The sequence below is a fragment of the Denticeps clupeoides genome, chromosome 15 (assembly GCF_900700375.1).
Source record: "Denticeps clupeoides chromosome 15, fDenClu1.1, whole genome shotgun sequence".
Taxonomy (NCBI): domain Eukaryota; kingdom Metazoa; phylum Chordata; class Actinopteri; order Clupeiformes; family Denticipitidae; genus Denticeps; species Denticeps clupeoides.
The window spans coordinates 18,156,082-18,177,810 of record NC_041721.1 but is presented as its reverse complement, the minus strand read 5'-3'; the positions used below and the strand labels follow the sequence as shown (position 1 = coordinate 18,177,810).

The 21,729-nt window shown below is 41.7% G+C and overlaps 2 gene segments (V, D, J or C); both read left to right on the top strand.

Annotated features, from left to right (window-relative positions):
- Window positions 1-186: 186 nt before the first annotated feature.
- LOC114764868 (Ig kappa chain V region Mem5-like) lies at window positions 187-13,936 on the top strand. The segment is given in 4 exon segments: window positions 187-278; window positions 393-703; window positions 12,516-12,549; window positions 13,620-13,936. Coding segments are annotated over 4 exon segments (717 nt in total).
- Window positions 13,937-14,980: 1,044 nt separating this feature from the next.
- On the top strand, window positions 14,981-20,266 carry LOC114764869 (Ig kappa chain V-V region MOPC 21-like). The segment is given in 4 exon segments: window positions 14,981-15,072; window positions 15,188-15,498; window positions 18,578-18,611; window positions 19,694-20,266. Coding segments are annotated over 4 exon segments (717 nt in total).
- The last annotated feature ends 1,463 nt before the right edge of the window (window positions 20,267-21,729 follow it).

The window sequence follows — 21,729 nt, the reverse complement described above, 5'->3', positions numbered from 1 at the left end:
CTGAACTATTTAGCCAAGCAGAGGACAACTTTAGTTTTTGAGTATTTTGTAAAATGTGAAGAAGCTGAAAGTTTCCTCCCTGACATGAATCTGGTCGTCCAGCAACAGCAGCAGCATGATTTACATAGAGGGGACACTTTGCATTGTCACCGCATGCCTCAGTGCTCTCACAGAGTTTATAGCTGATTTAGGTGACGCACTTTCATGCTTCACAACAACAGAAATGATCACAATGACGTTCATCATTGTTTTCTGGGTGTTTGCTCTGTGTGTACAAGGTAAATTACATTTAATACAGGAATAAATATTTATAAACTGAGCATTTACTAATTTAACTAATTTTTACTAATTTAATACTTTTCTCAAAAGTTTTGTTTGATTCTATTTTTCAGAGGTCAGTGGGCAGGTTACTGTAACACAGACTCCCAGAGAAATAACTTTTCAGCCACAAGATACAGTCATTCTGAACTGCAAAACCAGCTCTGGGATTTATAATGACCGTCTTGCCTGGTACCAGCAGAAACCTGGAGAAGCTCCTAAACTCCTCATCTATTATATTAATAGCCGATACACTGGGACACCAGAGCGGTTCAGTGGCAGTGGATCTAGTGGTGGATCTGATTTCACTCTGACCATCAGCAGCATTCAGGCTGAAGATGCAGGAGATTATTACTGTCAGAGTTATCATAGCGGTGGTGTGTTCACACAGTGATACAGAGTCGTACAAAAATCTCCCTCAGTCAGACTGTACAGTGACTGCACTGCTGCAGCTGCTCCTACTGCAGGTGCTGCTGAGAGAGGAACATCTCATGTTCTGTGCTATGAAATCACTTCACTCAAGATTCTTATGCAGGTCTGTCACACACAGAAATTCTAATTAAAAAACATGAAGATGTGAGGTCCCGTTGGTAACCACTGTGCTTTCATGCGGCCCAATCTGATTGTGTATGATTAAAATATAATTCATGTATGTATTATATATGTAGTAATGGGATCTAAAGACAATTATATATAAAGAACTATTTATGTGTCAACAAATGTTTTGAAAGATGAATATAAAAAATGTGTCAGTGTGTGTGTGTGTCTAGTGATGTGTCTAGCACGTCTGCAGCTCTTCACTGTGTCTCCTAACTGAACTGGATTTACTGCATCCTGAGTCACAGTAACCTTTCCACTGTAATCTGATGGGGAGATAAAAATCATCTTACATCTTACAAAATCTTAGATGATTCACATGCTGTAAGAGTAATGATAATGTTCACCATGAATCCAGCAGATAAGAGAGAAGATGATGATGATGAATGTCATTGTTGGTGAAGGTGTAGGAGAAGCTGTGTGTCATGAACAATTATAGTGAAATAAGTGTAGCGCATTCATTATTATTAACAATAAAAAATCTGAGAAAGCATATATACATAATTATTCACAGCCTTTGCCATGAGGCTCAAAATTGAGCTGAGGTGCATTCTGTTTCCCCTGATCATCCTTGAGATGTTTCTGCAGTTTAAGTGGAGTCCACCTGTGGAAAAAACAGTTGACTGGACATAATTTGGAAAGACCCACAGCTGACAGTTCAAGTACTGCGGATTGTAGTACGGTGTTATTGGCTGTAATGTGTTTTGGTTTTTAATGACTGGTGCTCATTTACTGGGTCCTGAACTAAATGAACACTAATAATAACTGGCTATGTCCCTACCAGGGACTGGTGTGTTGCATCAGCCTGGTTTTCAATGACTCTGATGGACTAATTGGAGGAGACTTGGTATTGGTTGTGGGTAGGTTTGTATGCCTTATAAATAGGGCCCACCTTGCATCGTGAGGGGGGGGCGGAGAGAACGGTGATGAGGAACTGGAACCGGGACTCGTGACGTCACCAGCGGCGACGCGACCAGACGCCGGACCGTGACCGGCGGCGTAGTAAAGGGCGGAGTGGCCAGCGGCGCTACAGCCAGTAACCGACAACGCGTGTTAAGTACCCCGCAAGGGACGTCGTAATTTCCGGTTAACGCGTTATTGTATGTGGACCTGAATCATTCCATCTAGCAGCCCGACGGTGTTTGTGTTGCAGCGGGATCGGCGTATAGCGACGGCGGCCGACGAGGGAAGGAAGCGTGGACAGAGTGGAACGGCGCCTGCTCTTGTTACGGTTTCATTCATACGGCCTGGCCGGGAACTGGGCGGAGCTTGTTGCCTGGCCGGGAACTGGGCGGAGCTTGTTGCCTGGCCGGGAACTGGGCGGAGCTTGTTGCCTGGCCGGGAACTGGGCGGAGCTTGTTGCCTGGCCGGGAACTGGGCGGAGCTTGTTGCCTGGCCGGGAACTGGGCGGAGCTTGTTGCCTGGCCGGGAACTGGGCGGAGCTTGTTGCCTGGCCGGGAACTGGGCGGAGCTTGTTCGCGGGATCCTGGACTGCGTGATCCGGCGCAGCTGCGGGTGGAGCGCTTGGAGACCGAGGCGTGAACAATTCGTGTGACCATTTGTTTCGTGGGTTTGGGTAGATTAGTTTTCATTCTGGTCGGGGGGAGCCGACCAGTATTGACTGTTTTTAATATCTTCTTCTTATTATTAGATATTTTTATATAGGTATGTTATTTGATAATTGTAATGTTGTGTGTGTGTGTGTGTATGAAAGTGAAGTGATTTCACACGTGATACACAGCACACAGTGAAATTTGTCCTCTGCATTTAACCCATCACCCTGAGTGAGCAGTGGGCGGCCATGACAGGCGCCCGGGGAGCAGTGTGTGGGGACGATGCTTTGTGGTACCTTGGTAGATCGGGATTCGAACCAGCAACCTTCTGACTACGGGGCCGCTTCCTTAACCGCTAGGCCACCACTGCCCCAAACAGACGCCCAACGCGTGGCTCGAACCCACGACCCTGAGATTACCAACTGAGCTAGCCAGGCACAGGCTAGCCGGGCTGGGAGTTAAGATAACCAGCCTGGTTTGTCACCATACTGATTTTATTATCCACCCAACCCTCTTAAAATGTGCATTTGTGGTGCTTCACTTGCGGTTGGTAAACGTGTGTTTGGTGTGAACTCTGATTTTTGATTCTAGAAGGACAACCTTCTCTGCAGCAATTAATCAATCAGGGCTGTATGGTAGAGTAGCCAGATAGAAGCAACTCCTTAGTAAATGACACATGGCAGCCCACCAGGAGTTTGCCAAAAGGAACCTGAAGGACTCTCAGACCATGAGAAGCAAAATTCGCTGGTCTGTTGAGAGAAATTTAACTCTTTGGTGTGAATGCCAGACGTTATGGAAACCAGGGAGGAAACCAGGCACCACTCATCACCTACAGTGATGCACGGTCGGTGGTAATAGTATCATACTGTGGATACACTCTAACAATCCAACTTACATTTACATTTTACAGCATTTATCAGTGACTTACAGGGACAGTCCCCCCCCTGGAGCAACTTAGGGTTAAGTGTCTTTCTCAGGGACACAATGGTACTAAGTGGGATTTGAACCTGGGTCTTCTGGTTAATAGGCAAGTGTGTTACCCACTAGGCTACTACCACCCTACTATGCTGTGGGGATGCTTTTAAGCTGCAGTAACTGGGAGACTAGTCAGGATAGAGGGAAAGATGACCGCAGCAATGTACAGAGACATCCTGGATGAAAAAATTCTCCAGAGCGCTCTTGAATTCAGACTGGAGCGACTTTCAGCAGAGCAACGACCCAAAGCACAGAGCCAAGATATGTAAGGAGTGGCTTCACGATAAGTTTGTGAAAGTCCTTGAGTGGCTCAGACTTGAATCTGATTTAAAATGGCTGCACCAATCCCTCCCATCCAACCTGATGGAGCTTGACAGGTGCTGCAAAGAGGAATGGGCCAAACTGGCCAAGGATAGGTGTGCCATAGGTTTGCCATCATATTTAAAAAGGCCTGAGGCTGTAATTGCTGCCAAAAGGTAAATCAACAAAATATTTAGCAAAAGCTGTGAATACTTATGCTGATGTGATTTCTCAGTTTTTTTTTTATTTTAATAAAATTGGCTAAACCTCAAGTAAACCTTTTTTCACGTTATCCTTGTCTGTTGTCTGTAGAATTCTGGAGGGAAAAAAGCCTTTAATCCTAATTTGGAATATGGCTGTAACATAACAAAATGTTACTAGTGGTTACAGGCCGCCATCTTGGAAGAGAACAATAGAAACAATAGAGTGTCCACATAGGCATACAACTCTTGTATTGGAAAATATTAACTCTTGCATTGAGAAACATCATGTGATAATTTAGAAAATGTATGGCAACAATCAATATTGATCAATCAATGCAGTCACTGCATTCAGTTTCTCCCACACATACTCGGTTTTAAGAACTCGGCTACCTGTCTTTTTATCCAGTGTTGTGTGTAACATCTGTTGGGTATGTTGGATTGATTTTCATTCTATCATTCTATCTTGTTTTTGGACAATTCAGGAACTGTATTTACTATCTCTGTGTGAAGATTATGTATCATAATAAATGTAAATATTGATATCTGTAATCTCCAGTCTTGTTATAGAATATTCTGTCAACTAAAGTTGTTGGTTATAGGGGGAACTTTCTGGTCATATGACAACAAGCTAGATTTATGAACGTTTAAAGAACTTCTTGATCCTATAGCACGTAAGCAGGAATTTTGTGTGAACCATAGACAGTTCCTTTCTTCCTACCCCTGGTGTGATCAGTGCAAATCTGCATGGAAAAAAAGTTATTTTATTAATTATACTTGATTTACTAACTGGCCTCTTCATTCCAACTACCCGTTTAAAGTGAATAGTCTTGGTAGTTATATTGGAGTCAGATAACACTGATCTAAAACTATTTATCCGGTTGATAAATAGATTAGTTTTCTATAATCGTTATATTATTTTGCGTCAAAAACCGTCATGCATGCTAAACCCTTCACCGTCATATCAGATTCCATTATTTGGATGATAGGCAAGTTTTACAGTAATAAGAGTACTCTGACACGTGAGACACATGAGAATTAGTTAAAAAGAAAAAGGCAAAAGCTGTGAGTCGAGATCGTGGAAATTAAAAAAGGGAAAATGTAAAACAGGAGAATTGTGAGCCAAGTGCAAGATCAATGTTGTGATCTGTGTGTCACGACGGCGAGCTGATGGGGGAGGGAAGCGCAGAGGCGGGACATTCGGGAAACAATGATTTATTAATAAAAACAAATAAACAAGGCACAATGGCCAAAAAGGGAAATAAAGAGGATCAACATAAACTTGCTTGCAGGCGTGTGGCGATTGCCAGAACTCAAAACTAAACAGTTGCACGGTCCACAAGAGTTCATCAAAATTTTGGAGCCCTTGAAGGTGCGGAGAGGGGCCATTTGGCCTGGTTGTTTTTACATAATATCCTTAATCATGTGTGAATGGTTGCCTTTGTTGTGCAAATGTATCGATTTGCAGGCCATCAGTTCATAGACAGACATGTCCCATTCTGCTTCCATGTTGCGGCCATGCTCAACTGTACATTCTCTTATAGTGTGAAGGATGTCCCAACTCATCAAAAACAAGAAGCTCTGCAAGCGATTTTTGACAGTTCTTCTGACTTCTTCTGTTGACTCTCCATCACATGTATATGTTTCAATTGGCTGTGAGGGAGTGGCCTCCCTACTTCTTCAACCCACACTGTGCCATCTTTTGCCGTCTCATACTTGGAATCTTTCTGTGTGGGCTGTGTCTCCAGCTGACCTTTCTTCAGAGGAGGAGTTCTACTTTCTACTCTCTACTCTCATCACCTGAAGACATGTCAGAGTCCAAACTCTCTTGCAATTGAATGGATACTTCCCCGCCACCCGAGTCAAAGGTTTTGCAGCAGAGCCAAAGCCGTGGCAGCAGTGTAATCTTTGTGGCTTGTTTGTACCCGTAACCATACCACAGCCATGCGTGAAGTACTTTAGCAATAGATTTACCGAGTTCTTATTTTCTGGTCCCGAGGTGTTTGTCAGTAACTGTATTTTACAACATGCTGGACCTGGTGGTGGCAAATTCCTACGTTCTGTACAAGGTATGTACAGGGTGGGAAGGCAAAAGAATATTCTTTTTGAGTCCTCTAGCCAAGGAACTCCATTGCCAATTTATGCAACAAAAGGCAATGGAGACAGAGAGGAAGGCTGCTGCTGTGCCAGGACTTGTATGGACAACTCAGTACCAGGTACAAGAGAACTGCACCAGAAATCACAGCAGGTTTACCTGTGCAAAGTATTACAAATTCACTTGCACCAATTGCAGGGACAATTGTCACTGGGTCTGCAAACACTGCAAAGTTTGAAACACTCAATTATTTATGAATAAAACAGACTTGTGTTTCCATATATTTTGTGAATGTTTGTCTTTCATATTTGCAGGTCAGTCAGTGTGTGGGATATTTTGTATAGATGGCAGTCTTTTGTGAAGCCTTCCATGTCATACACAGAGGTTTGGCCTGCCTTTGATTTGAGCTATTCTGAGTAAAAAAAAAAAATGTGCCAGGCCTCACGGGTAATGGGTTCTTCAGGTAATGGGGGGATGGGGAGTGACAATTGTCGGTGATTGAGTTCTTAGTTTCAAATCAAGGGGCCATTTGGCCTACCTCTGGTAGGGCTGAGAGGGTCAGAAAATACTGGGAGTTCTAGTGTTAAACAGTGGTCAGAATTGGCTTCAGCTGTAGCCATCAGCAGTAGGGCTGCAACTAACGATTATTTTAATAATTGATTAATCTGTCGATTTTTTTTTTGATTAATCAGATTAATCTCTCTCTCTCTCCCTCTCAAGATCACTTGAAGCTTATTCATTAAATTATTACCATCAATGCAGTAAGTGCAAGGTTCATTTATACACCACATTTAAACACAGCTTAAATCAGGATACATTTACTCGACACATGAAATAGCATAAGAAATTATGTCTTGTTTTCTGAAAAAACACCTCAAAATTAAGTGATTGCTTAAAACAAGCAAAATTATCTGCCAATGGGGTAAGAAAACTAATCTTAATGAGATATAATCTCAAACAGGAATTTTAAGGATCACTTAATTTTCTCATGCCCTTTTTCTTGTCTAGTAATCTTGATTTAAGATTTTTTAGATATTTGGACTGGAAACAAGACAAAATTACTAGGTAAGAAATGCTTTTTTGCAGTGTAGCTATACATGACAACAGATTGAAAAATGAATGGTCCAAGACAGGCTAGTGAATAAAAACATGTCTTTAGTCTTTTAATGCAAAGTAACTATAGCACCCCTGCTTTATTACTGTTATTAACGCGCTAACGCTAACTTGTCATGCTTGTGAAGCTGGATAACGAGTAAACACCAGCACCAGGGACATTATGTTCCTCACTTCAAAACGGAACAAAAGTAGGATTCTGTAGCGACTTACCCTGCTGCTGAACACTCCAACATGTTTGCGTTTCAGGTGCTGGATCATTGCCATGGTGCTCCCATGCCGTGCCATGTCGCTTTTGCATATTTTCACACAGATTTCTCTGCCTCCACCATGTATCTGTCCTCTACCTCCACTCGTTTTTTTTTTTTTTTGCTCCGCGCTGTATATGAGGCGCCAAACTCTGCTAGTATCTGTGCGCGAGAGAGAACGAGTGTGTTCACTCCGCTCCGCGCGCAAACTTAGGGTTAAGTGTCTTGCTCAGGGACACAATGGTAGTAAGTGGGGTTTGAACCTGGGTCTCCTGGTTCATGGGCGAGTGTGTTACCCACTAGGCTACTACCACCTGGTCTCCCCACTGGCGCTCTCTTTCACCGTGCCTGCCAGCGTCTTTCGTGGCGCTCTTTCTCTGCCTTCTTCCTCTGCGCTTTTGGTGGGAGCTCCGACATTCTGTCACGAGGGCGAGTTGACGGGGGAGGGAAGCGCAGAGGCGGGACATTCGGTAAACAATGATTAATTAATAAATACAAACAAACAAGGCACAATGGCCGAAAAGGGAAATAAAGGGGATCAACATAAACTTGCCCGCAGCCGTGAGGCGATTGCCAGAACTCAAAACCAAACAGTTGCACGGTCCACAAGAGTTCATCAAAATGTCAGAGCTGCAGAAAGGGCGGAGTCACAGACTTTTAAACAGTGGTCAGAAATGGCTTCATCTGGAGCCAATCCTGACACTCTGAGCTTTTTTAGCAAGATCAGTTGTTAAAACTGTGAGTCCCAGGCAAGATCAAGTTAATCTCTGTAATAAAAAAAAAACAAAGAAAAACCTACGTTTTAAATATCCTGTGAGCCTGAATGACAAGACCAGTGAAATGGGAAAAGTGAATTTACATTTACATTTACAGCATTTATCAGACGCCCTTATCCAGAGCGACTTACAATCAGTAGTTACAGGGACAGTCCCCCTGGAGCAATTTAGGGTTAAGCGTCTTGCTCAGGGACACAATGGTAGTAAGTGGGATTTGAACCTGGGTCTTCAGGTTCATAGGCTAGTGTGTTACCCACTAGGCTACTACCACCCCATCACCCCAAGTGAAGCTCCTATTAGTTTTGAAACTTATAGAATGATAAAAATGATTTAAAAAAAAAAATTAAAGAAAACCATGGTGATGCCTGTCTGTGTATGATCGCAGACCCCCTCTCTCTCTCTCTCTCTCTCTCTCTTTGGGGTGTGTGTGTGTGTGTGTGTGTGTGTGTGTGAGTGAGCCCCTCCTCTCTCTCTCTCTATCGTTTTCATCTTGTGTTGTGTTGGGACTAAACTCTTAGCATTAGATTTTCTGCCGCTGCTGCTGTCTCTTTGTTTTGCCCATCACCAGCCCTGCACCCCAATCAGCACTTGTATACAGCTGTCCACGGAACCGGCAGAAGATTTTCTGGTTCGCCTACAAGTTGCTTTTATGACCTGCATTATGTGGGCTGATGCTTCGGTGCGTCTCGCTGATGTTCTGCGCCACGCCCAAGCAAAGACCAAAGAACTTATACTTCTGCAACATGCTGCTGCAGCCCCTACTCCACATCATGGCCTGGCTCGTCAACAAAGCGAAAAACAGTATGATGTGTGCTTTTGCTGTGGCCGAAGAGGATATTGGGTGAGAGAATGCCCCAACAAAAGCAGAGAAAAAGGACACGGCATCGCCTATGGTGGAAAACGTGAACACAGAAGAGGACAAGTCCACCACGGGCATTTCCAATTGGATTGATGGGTGACGCGAGGTGGAGTTCCAGACAAAGGCATGGCTAAAGCCCTGGAGTTCCACATAAAGTTATACACATCCACACTAACACATACTGAAACGGACGTACACTGACGTAAATTACACAAACATGAATTCTACACATTTTGTTGCAGATTTCCTCTGAGAATTCATGTTTCATTTGACTTTTATTACTTCTTCTTCTGACTCAGGTTCAGGAGGATCCTTTGTTGAACACTGCCCTATGTGAAAACGACATACTAACCTATTGCTTGTCTCTCAACACACGTCTGTTAGATATTCATTCTGTTGCTGCCTTTACACAACCAGCTGAGATCCAACTCCATAGCTTCCAGCCAGGAGACTTCAGCGTACCCGAGCAAGAACAGTAGGGAAATCTGTGTCCTTACTGTAACACGTAGCGTGCGAAGCTACCAATGTAGCGTGCGAAGCTACCAACATGAATCAACCTTGCTCCTAGCATCCTTTTTGCATATATGATAAGCTAACACTTAGCCTCACACCTGCCCCCACCAACTCTGGCCTCTCCTTAAGCCCGATATCTCTTTTTGTTTCCCTCAGTCAAGAAGGAAGAGATCAGCCAAAGTGTTTCCTAACATTTCAAAAGGTGGTATTAATCATGTTTTTCCATTAACTCTTGTGCCACCATCTCAGTTCCACTAATTTGTTTGTCCTATAAGGGACATAAAGCAGTAGACTATGCAGGCTTCTTCTAGTATATGACTAATGATGAAGCTATTATACATTATGATGTATCCTGTTTTGACTTTGACTCATATGAGGACAAAAAAAAGATATATAATTTCTGTATCTTGTTTGTTTTTAATACGAGTGTCTATGATAAGTTACCTTAAATCCTTGCTGGAGTAGTACATTTTGATGTTTTTAGTTGTGTGTTCTTTCATTATTTTGCTATTTGTTTTGTAATCATTTGTAATCATTGTCGTCATTAAAGCATTAAAAGTCATAGACCTGGAATTTCCTGTCGTATAAGGAAGAGACATAAATGCTGGTCATGTGACGATAACTATAACAAAATATATCATGTAATACTGTTGATGAATAAAAACAGATTAATATGGTTCACAAGATGGCTCCTCTTGTTTAATCATGTTATTATATTGCGGTTTCTCCCATTCTGTCGCAGCATGCATCCGCAGCATTAATTAGATTTCAGAATACATCTGATGGGTGAGCAGATGGCTGGTGATCTTTGTGATCTTTGGAAGTGATCTTTGGAAGCACATTCTTTACAATAAAGTAGAAAAGAAAATAGAACGTGTGGTCGAAAAACTAGACACATGGAGAAATGCAACAGGCAGACCGGGAACAAGGACATACAGACAAGAGACCGGATAAAGAACACTGGTGCAGGACTTCCTTTTAATGGAGGGAAAACAGGTGTGGGGAATCAGGAGGGGGCGTGGCCTGGACCATGGTTCCCAGCTGCTGCTCTTATGATAACTCATACAGTAATAATCTCCCATATCTTCAGCCTGGACCCCACTGATGGTCCGACTTGTATGTATATTAAGAGTGAATGTAAATCTTAAGAGAAGTGCACCGTGAAGGGGACGTCCTGTCATGGTTTATCCAACACATGTTTGTCTGTGTTTCTGATGAAATTAAGATTAGTCATGAAGCACAAATCATTAAAAGCTTAGTGAATGTTTGAAAATAAAATGATTTTGAAACACACAAGCACAGCACACGGTGACACAACAAAATGTGTCCTCTGCTTTTAACCATCACTCTTGGTGAGAAGTGGGCAGCCATGACAGGCACCTGGGGAGCAGAGTGTGGGGAAAGTACCTTGCTCAAGGGGACCTCAATGGCAAATGGGATTTGAACCTGCAACCTTCCAATTATGAGAACACTTCCATAGGGACAGTGATGGCCTAGCGGTTAAGAAAGCAGCCCAGTAATCAGAAGGTTGCCGATTTGAATACTGCCAAGATCCCACACACTGCACCCGGGCACCTGTCATGGCTGCTCACTGCTCACCAAGGGCGATGGGTTAAAAGCAGAGGACACATTTTGTTGTGTCATCATGTGCTGTGCTGCAGTGTATCACGATGACTTTCACTTTCACTTAGCCACTAAGTATTTAATACCTGGTCTTACAGCAGTTGGCAGGAAAGACCTTTTGAATCCACTTAGTTTCTGTGTTTCTGCTTCATCTCCTCTTTACTATGAGAGTCTTTCTGACTTCTCCCCCCTCAGCACCTGCACTGTGACTGAAGGAGGTTTTTGTTCAGCTCTCTAGCACTGTGTGAACTCCCAGCTACTGCTGGGTACATGAGCACTCATACAGTAATAATCTCCTGTATCTTCAGCCTGGACCCCACTGATGGTCAGACTGAATTCATCACCAGATCCACTGCCACTGAATCGAGATGGAGTCCCAGACTGGAGGCGGTTAATATAGTAGAGAAGAAGTTTAGGAGCTTCTCCAGGTTTCTGCAGGTACCAGGAGATACATTGTGGACTACACTCGCTAGTGATGTGTCCAGCACGTCTGCAGCTGATCTTCACTGTGTCTCCTAACTGAACGGGACGTACTGTGTCCTGAGTCACAGTAACCTGTCCACTGGAATCTAATGAGGAGATAAAAATCACCTTACATCTTACAAATTAAAAACTTAGATGTTATATTTAATATAATAGTGAAAGATTCTCATGCTGTAAAAATAATGTTCACCATGAATCCAGCAGATAAGAAAGAAGATGAAGATGGTGATGAAGGTCATTGTTGGTGAAGGTGTAGGAGAAGCTGTGTGTCCTGAACAACTACAGTTATAATTAAATAAGTATAAGTATGCAAAACCCCACCTCTATGTAAATTTACACCAGTTATACCTCAATCTACATTTCCTGCAGTCATGTACTGGTGGACATAAAGGATTATTTCATGTTTTTATTTTATTTTATTACATATGTAATTTCAAATAGAAATCTGTTTAATCATCAATGTGCTTCATCACATATTACTAACAGACACAGACATTAATAAGATCCTCCATGTAAAATATCACATACTAAAAAAAAAGTAGTAAATTAATGAACAAGTTTAGATTCATAACCTAATTTACAGGACTATAAAAGTAAATCTTGTCAGTTTACGTCATGATTGGTGTCTTTGGTCATTGTTCTGTTTCATTTTTAACAGGAGAATCTTTCAAAAAGAAACGAGGATTCTATACAAATTAAAAGCCACATGACACCAGAACCAGTGAAGATGGAGAAACTAATAAAAGAATAAAGTCCCAAAATAGAGAAATTAGAGGAGCTGCTATTTCATACAGAGACACCAGCACTGAAGCATGAAGAGGTTTTTGTACGACGTCTCAGTTACACTCCATCACTGTGGTGGACGTTCGGTGGCGGCACCAAGCTGGAACTTGGCAGTAAGTAAAAATTTGTTCTACTTTGATGCGGTTTGTTTATTTATGTGTTTCCTGTTTAAAATTAATAATGAATAAACAGAAAAAAGCATTTATCTAGTTTGATGCTTTATTACTAAAACTAATACTTCAGTAGTAGTTTTGAGATGATGATATAGTCTGTGTGTTTTCATGCGTTAAAATGTCTAAAATAATTTCCTAAATCTTGTAAAAAGTGCAAATTATAAATACATATAAGATATTATAAACCTGTTCACTACAGTTCCTCAGATACGAGTATCTGTCCTTCATTTAATTTAATCTAGTGCAGATTATGTTTTATTTCTGTGTGCTTTACCCGTATGTTTTAATAATACACTTACTCTGGTTTATGCTTTAATGTATCTGTGTATTAATAGAATCAACATCCCCTAATAAGCAGGAGTGAAAGTAGTTTTAAATTCTTGATGGTTAAACAACAACAAGCTTCACACTTAATATTGTTCACATCTCCACAGCTTCATACATCTCTGAAAACATATTAATAAATAAGTTAATATTTATGTATTAAATATATTTAATAAGACAGTAAATGATTTTCTGGAGGAACATCAGACATAAACTGGTAGTAATGAAAGGCAGCTCAGCTCCGTCCAGCTCGGGCGCTTCAGAAGTGCTTGAGAAGGTAGTTTCAGATGACAGAACGTTATCTGGTGTGTTTGCTTGTTGAACGTGTGGTAAACAGTACCAGACTGGACCAGTTTACTTACACACCTGATAATAAGTGAAATTGTATGAACAAAATGTAAATCCATTTGACACTCTTAGAAATAAATGTTGTAGTAAAAGCATTTGTCTTTTTCTAATTTGGCTGAACCTGCATGTTTCACATTTACAGATCAGATCTAATGTGAGATCAGCAATGATTTAAGAAAATGAAGATGAATTGTAATTATTTTAAAACCTCTAGTGCACAGACCCCAGTGTATGTTTGTGGAGATTAACGTGAAGTTATATGATGAGACGTGTCTACATCAGAAACACTTCATAACTTCATTATTTATTGATCTAAATTGTCCTGTTTTCCTTCCCAGCAATCACCCGTCCTACACTGACAGTCCTCCCCCCATCTAAAGACGAGGTGTCCAGTAAGGGTTCCGCCACGCTGGTGTGTCTGGCCAACAGGGGCGCCCCCTCTGGCTGGAGTCTGAGCTGGAAGGTGGATGGGAGCAGTAAGAGTGGGGAGGCCGGTCGTGGGGTCCTGCAGAAGGACGGCCTGTACAGCTGGAGCAGCACCCTGACTCTCAGTGCCACCGACTGGAACACGGTCACCTCAGTCACATGTGACGCCACCTACAGCTCCCAGCCTGCTGTTACTGAGACACTGAGGAGAAGCAACTGTTCTGAGTAGAACCTGCTCACCCCTCACAGCAGCTACCTGCTCTTTAGTCTTCTGTCTTTATTACTGATAACTTCATGAATTCACAATTTAAACCAAGTCTTCTTAAGTGCTCTCTTATTGGTAGACTCTGATGATTTATGCAATAATAAAAGTTTTATCTGTTCTATCACGAACCTGCTTCTTCTTGCCTGTTCTTTCATGTAAACATTCATAAAGAAAAACATGAATGCAAATCTTGGCTGGAAAACTAATTCTGGACAAATTCCTCAAAATGCTGACAGACGTTAAATAAAAATGACAAAAATTCATGATTAAACTGGAACATGTGGCCTACACAGAAATCTGTAGAATAAGTACAACACAGCAGCAGATCCCCCTCGTCTTCAAACTGTCCTGCTCAGTTCTGTCCATTTGGACTGATGAACATCTGCGCTCAGAACCAACCAACTGTACCAATGCAAATATGATTCTCAACTCATAAACTCTGTATCCTCCTATAACCACACAGTCTGTGCATTACAGCAGCTGTAATGGGAATTATTAAACTGTTATAGAATATACACTTTATCTTTTCAACAAAATATGAAAAATTCAATATATTTAAAACCAAGTACCATGTCTACTTTAACTTATTTTCAGTACTCAATTCAGTTCCAAAAAGGTGAGCAGTGGGCAGCCATGACAGGCGCCGGGGAGAAGTGTGTGGAGACGGTGCTTTGCAAAGGTCGACTGCATTGGCTGGGAATCGAACTCGGGTCAACTGCTTGGGAAGCAGCTATACTCACCACTACACCACCAAATGTTAATGTAAGACAGCAGGACAAGTTTTTCAATCCAGGAAACAAACCAGTCAAACTACAAGAATAACTGAACTATTTAGCCAAGCAGAGGACACCTTCAGTTTTTGAGTATTTTGTAAAACGTGAAGAAGCTGAAAGTTTCCTCCCTGACATGAATCTGGTCATCCAGCTACGGCAGCAGCATGATTTACATAGAGGGGACACTTTGCATTGTCACCACATGCCTCAGTGCTCTCACAGAGTTTATAGCTGATTTAGGTGACGCACTTTCATGCTTCACAACAACAGAAATGATCACAATGACGTTCATCATTGTTTTCTGGGTGTTTGCTCTGTGTGTACAAGGTAAATTACATTTAATACAGGAATAAATATTTGTAAACTGAGCATTTTAATTTTAATATTTTATTATTTTATTAAATATACTTTCTAAAATGTTTTGTCCGATTCTATTTTTCAGAGGTCAGTGGGCAGGTTACTGTAACACAGACTCCCAGAGAAATAACTTTTCAGCCACAAGATACAGTCGTTCTGAACTGCAGAACCAGCTCTGGGATTCATAATGACTACTTAGCCTGGTACCAGCAGAAACCTGGAGAAGCTCCTAAACTCCTCATCTATGATATTAATAGACGATACACAGGGACTCCACAGCGGTTCAGTGGCAGTGGATCCGATGGTGGATCTGATTTCACTCTGACCATCAGCAGCATTCAGGCTGAAGATGCAGGAGATTATTACTGTCAGAGTTATCATAGCGGTGGTGTGTTCACACAGTGATACAGAGTCGTACAAAAACCTCCCTCAGTCAGACTGTACAGTGACTGCACTGCTGCAGCTGCTCCTACTGCAGGTGCTGCTGAGAGAGGAACATCTCATGTTCTGTGCTATGAATTTGCTGGCTGGCCACTTAAACTTCCTTTCCTTTGGCAAAATGGGTCAAAAGAAGGACTTGACAGGCTCAGAAAAGTCTAAAATAGTGAGATATCTTGTAGAGGGATGCAGCACTCTTAAAATTGCAAAGCTTCTGAAGCGTGATCATCGAACAATCAAGCGTTTCATTCAAAATAGTCAACAGGGTCGCAAGAAGCGGGTTGAAAAACCAAGGCGCAAAATAACTGCTCATGAACTGAGAAAAGTCAAGCGTGCAGCTGCCAAGATGCCACTTGCCACCAGTTTGGCCATATTTCAGAGCTGCAACATCACTGGAGTGCCCAAAAGCACAAGGTGTGCAATACTCAGAGACATGGCCAAGGTAAGAAAGACTGAAAGACGACCACCACTGAACAAGACACACAAGCTGAAACGTCAAGACTGGGCCAAGAAATCTCAAGAGTGATTTTTCTAAGGTTTTACGGACTGATGAAATGAGAGTGAGTCTTGATGGGCCCATGGCTGGATTGGTAAAAGGCAGAGAGCTCCAGTCCGACTCAGACGCCAGCAAGGTGGAGGTGGAGTGCTGGTTTGTACCTACCCACAACCAATACCCAGTCTCCACCAATTAGTCCATCAGAGTCATTCAGAACCAGGCTGATTCAACACACCAGTCCCTGGTAGGAACATAGCCAGTTATTATTAGTGTTCATTTAGTCCAGGACCCACCAAACGAGCACCAGTCAGCAAAATCCAAAACACATTACAACCCACAACACTGCACTACAAGCCGCTGTACATGACACACCTTGTCCCTGTGTACGAGCCACCAGTCACCTGCACAGGACAGAGATTGTTGAAGGAGAGCGAGGAGCCTCTAAAGAACTGTTTTGAGTCTACTGTGTGGGAGGTGCTTTGTTATGACCACGGGGAGGACATCAACAACCTTGTCACCTGCATCACGTGCTACTTTAACATCTCTGTGGATAACATCATACCCACCAGGACTGCGCAGTGCTTCTCCAACAACAAACATGAAAGCCTGATGAAATTGAGATTAGTCATGAAGCACAAATCACTAAAATCTTGAAAATAAAAATATTATGATTGTGAAACACTGCAGCATAGGCACACGGTGACACAACAAAATGTGTCGTCTGCTTTTAACCATCACCCTTGGTGAGCAGTGAGTAGCCATGACAGGCGCCCGGGGAAAAGTGTGTGGGGACGGTACCTTGTTCAAGGGGACCGCAATGGCAAATGGGATTTGAACCTGCAACCTTCCAATTATCAGACTACTTGGTTAGGGGCAGTGATGGCCTAGCGGTTAATGAAGCAGCCCTGTAATCAGAAGGTTGTCGGTTTGAATCCCGATCCGCCAAGATGCCACTGAGGTGGCATCTATTTAATACCTGAGTCTTACAGCGGTTGGCAGGAAAGACCCTTTGAATCCACTTAGTTTCTGTGTATCTGCTTCATCTCCTCTTTACTATGAGAGTCTTTCTGACTTCTCCCCCCTCAGCACCTGCACTGTGACTGAAGGAGGTTTTTGTTCAGCTCTCTAGCACTGTGTGAACTCCCAGCTACTGCTGGGTACATGAGCACTCATACAGTAATAATCTCCTGTATCTTCAGCCTGGACCCCACTGATGGTCAGACTGAATTCATCACCGGATCCACTGCCACTGAATCGAGATGGAGTCCCAGGCTGGAGGCGGTTAATATAGTAGAGAAGAAGTTTAGGAGCTTCTCCAGGTTTCTGCAGGTACCAGGAGATACATTGTGGACTACACTCGCTAGTGATGTTGTCCCAACCGCTTGCTGACGGGGAAGGGAAGCGCAGAAGCAGGACATGCTGGGAAGGGGTTTTATTATAAAAATAAACGCGGCTCGGTGGCCGAAAACAATTTAACTTAATGAAAGAACATAAACGAACCCGCAGGCGTGTGGCGATTGCCAGAACTCAAAACATTCACTCACAGAAGTCAAGTTCATGACGGAGTTCACGAAAATGTCAGCGCTGCCGAAAGAGGCGGAAATCTCCGGCTTTTATGCGCCATCAGGATTGGCCACTGGTGATGAGTCCAGCTTCAGTCAATACTGACAGATGTGTCCAGCACGTCTGCAGCTGATCTTCACTGTGTCTCCTAACTGAGCTGGACTTCATCCTGAGTCACAGTAACCTGTCCACTGGAATCTAATGAGGAGATAAAAATCACCTTACATCTTACAAATTAAAAACTTAGATGTTATATTTAATATAATAGTGAAAGTTTCTCATGCTGTAAAAATAATGTTCACCATGAATCCAGCAGATAAGAAAGAAGATGAAGATGGTGATGAAGGTCATTGTTGGTGAAGGTGTAGGAGAAGCTGTGTGTCCTGAACAACTACAGTTATAATTAAATAAGTATAAGTATGCAAAACCCCACCTCTATGTACATTTACGGCAGTTTTACCTCAATCTGCATTTCCTGCAGTCAGGTACTGGTGGACATAAAGGATTATTTAATGTTTTTATTGTATTTTATTTCATATGTACTTCAAATAGAAATCTGTTTAATCATCAATGTGCTTCATCACATATTACTAATAGACACAGACATTAATAAGATCCTCCATGTAAAATATCACATACTAAAAAAAAGTAGTAAATTAATGAACAGGTTTAGATTCATAACCTAATTTACAGGACTATAAAAGTAAATCTGGTCAGTTTACGTCATGATTGGTGTCTTTGGTCATTGTTCTGTTTCATTTTTAACAGGAGAATCTTTCAAAAAGAAACGTGCATTCTATACAAATTAAAAGCCACATGACACCAGAACCAGAACCAGAGAAGATGGAGAAACTAATAAAAGAATAAAGTCCCAAAATAGAGAAATTAGAGGAGCTGCTATTTCATACAGAGACACCAGCACTGAAGCATGAAGAGGTTTTTGTACGACGTCTCAGTTACACTCCATCACTGTGGTGGACGTTCGGTGGCGGCACCAAGCTGGAACTTGGCAGTAAGTAAAAATTTGTTCTACTTTAATGTGGTTTGTTTATTTATGTGTTTCCTGTTTAAAATTAATAATGAATAAACAGAAAAAAAAATTATAATTATACATCTAGTTTGATGCTTTATTACTAAAACTAATACTTCAGTAGTAGTTTTGAGATGATGATATAGTCTGTGTGTTTTCATGTGTTAAAATATCTGAAATAATTTCCTGAATCATGTAAAAATTGTAAATTATAAATACATAAAACGAGATACGAGTATCTGTACTGTGCAGATTATGTTTGATTTCTGTGCGTGTTACTAGTATGTTTTAATATTACACTTGCTCTGGTTTATACTTTAATATATCTGTGTATTAATAGAATCAACATCCCCTAATAAGCAGGAGTGAAAGTAGTTTTAAATTCTTGATGGTTAAACAACAACAAGCTTCACACTTAATATATCTAATAAGTTAATATTTTATGTATTAAATATATTTAATAAGACAGTAAATGATTTTATGGAGGAACATCAGACATAAACTGGTAGTAATGAAAGGCAGCTCAGCTCCGTCCAGCTCGGACGCTTCAGAAGTGCTTCAGAAGGTAGTTTCAGATGACAGAACGTTATCTGGTGTGTTTGCTTGTTGAACATGTGACTCTGACTGGTTTGGATTGTGGGTTTTGGCAGCTGCTTTCCCTTCTTTCCAGTACTGTGTACCAGCATTTAATCTTTTACTGGTAAACAGTACCAGACTGGACCCGTCTACTTACACACCTGATAATAAGTGAAATTATATGAAAAAATGTAAATCCATCTGACACTCTTAGAAATAAATGTCGTAGTAAAATAATTTGTCTTTTATCTAATTTGGCTGAACCTGCATGTTTCACATTTACAGATCAGATCTAATGTGAGATCAGCAATGATTTAAGAAAATGAAGATGGATTGTAATTATTTTAAAACCTCTAGTGCAGAGACCCCAGTGTATGTTTTATGATTGTGGAGATTATGGTGAGGTTATATGATGAGACGTGTCTACATCAGAAACACTTCATAACTTCATTATTTATTGATCTAAATTGTCCTTTTTTCTTTCCCAGCAATCACCCGTCCTACACTGACAGTCCTCCCCCCATCTAAAGACGAGGTGTCCAGTAAGGGTTCCACCACGCTGGTGTGTCTGGCCAACAAGGGCTTCCCCTCTGGCTGGAGTCTAAGCTGGAAGGTGGATGGGAGCAGTAAGAGTGGGGAGGCCGGTCGTGGGGTCCTGCAGAAGGACGGCCTGTACAGCTGGAGCAGCACCCTGACTCTCAGTGTCAGCGACTGGAACAAGGTCACCTCAGTCACCTGTGACGCCACCTACAGCTCCCAGCCTGCTGTTACTGGGACACTGAGGAGAAGCAACTGTTCTGAGTAGAACCTGCTCACCCCTCACAGCAGCTACCTGCTCTTTAGTCTGTTTAGTTCTCTTTTTGTTACTGATCGCTTTTAAGTAGGGGAGGCAAATCAAATGTTCTCTCATGTTAATGGACTATGATGTAGTATGCAATAATAATGTTATTTTAATTCACGGTCATATCAATGCTTGTTATTCTAATGCATAAAAAAGCTAAATCATTTTTGAATAAATATTTGAGTTCCTGGAATTAATAAAGCTTGGTGGTCTAAAATTATTTCAAATAGTGTTCTTGTTTACTTGCTCACAAATACTATTCATTTGGAATTGCATTGAATTATGACCCACACTGCAGATATTTTAAATATGCACTTTATTTTTTGCTAGGTATTGGTTTTGTCTGTTTGGACTGATGAGCATCTGGTTTCAGAGTCTATTGTGGGAGTTTCAGAACCATCTAACCGTACCAATGCAAATGTGAACATCAACTCAGCGCTGTTGTTTACTTTACTCCAAAACCTGCAGTGACTAGTTTCATATACTATAAAACGGCAAAATTACATAATGAATAAATATGGAGTAAATATATTTGTATAGACTTAAGAGTCACTTTCAGCCAAGTGGCTTTTGTTCTAAATCTGTACATAAAATATGTTTATGGTCTTGCTGTAAAGGTTAAATGTCATTCTGGATCTTTGCCCCTGGAGTGTTTGTTCATTATCCGGGGCAGTGGTGGCCTAGCAGGTAAGGAAACGGACCCATAATCAGAAGGCTGTGGGTTTGAATCCCAAGCCGCCAAAGGGCTACTGAGGTGCCACTGGCCAAAGTACCGTCCCCACACACTGCTTCCTGGGCACCTTTTATGGCTGCCCACTGCTCAGCAAGGGTAAAAGCAGAGGACACAGCTGTGTCCTCTGCGGTGTATCACAATGACAATCACTTCCCTTTCAGTTTCAAACGTTGTGTCTTGCTAACCTCTAGTGGCAGAACTGGGGAGGACGGTCCTCAAGATCAGGCTAGTATTTCCCGTTTCATCCGTAATGTTAAATCAAATTGCTGACAAACAAGAGGAGAGTTCCCTTCTTTTACTTTCAGTTGCTCCCATTACGGTTTACTACAGTGGATGTAGTAACCACCAGCATGTCCTCTCACCACATTCATAAACCTCCTACTAGGTATAGTTCTTATTTGCAGTCTGTTTTAATTTTAGTTTTAATCTAAATCTAATCTTTGCATCCAGCTGTCATTTTAGTTATTATTAATCTTCGTCACATCCAGACTCATTTTAGTCAAGTCAAGATTCAGTTGACTAAATCTTACTTTGATCTTACTTTAGTCAGAATTATACCTAACTACTTTAGTCCAGTTTTATTCAATGAAATTGTATTTTAATTAGTGGTGGGCCGTTATCGGCGTTAACGTGCTGCATTAACGTGAGACTCTTATCGGCGATAAAAAAAAATATATCGCCGTTAATCTATTCACAAAGTTGGGTTGGGAGCTGGGTCTATACAACGCAAGCTATTGTGCCGGAGTTAAATGGTTACACTAGATTTATAAGTATATTTCTTCTTTCTTGTGTCTTTTAGTTTCTTATTTCCTAAAGACCTTTAGGAAATAAGAGCTGTAATACTCGGATCCTTTTTAGGATTCGGCTCCCTCTGAGTCACTCACTGAACTGATCCGGGTGTGTGAGTCACTTGAGTCACTTGAGTCACTTGAGTGGAGCGCTAACCCGCT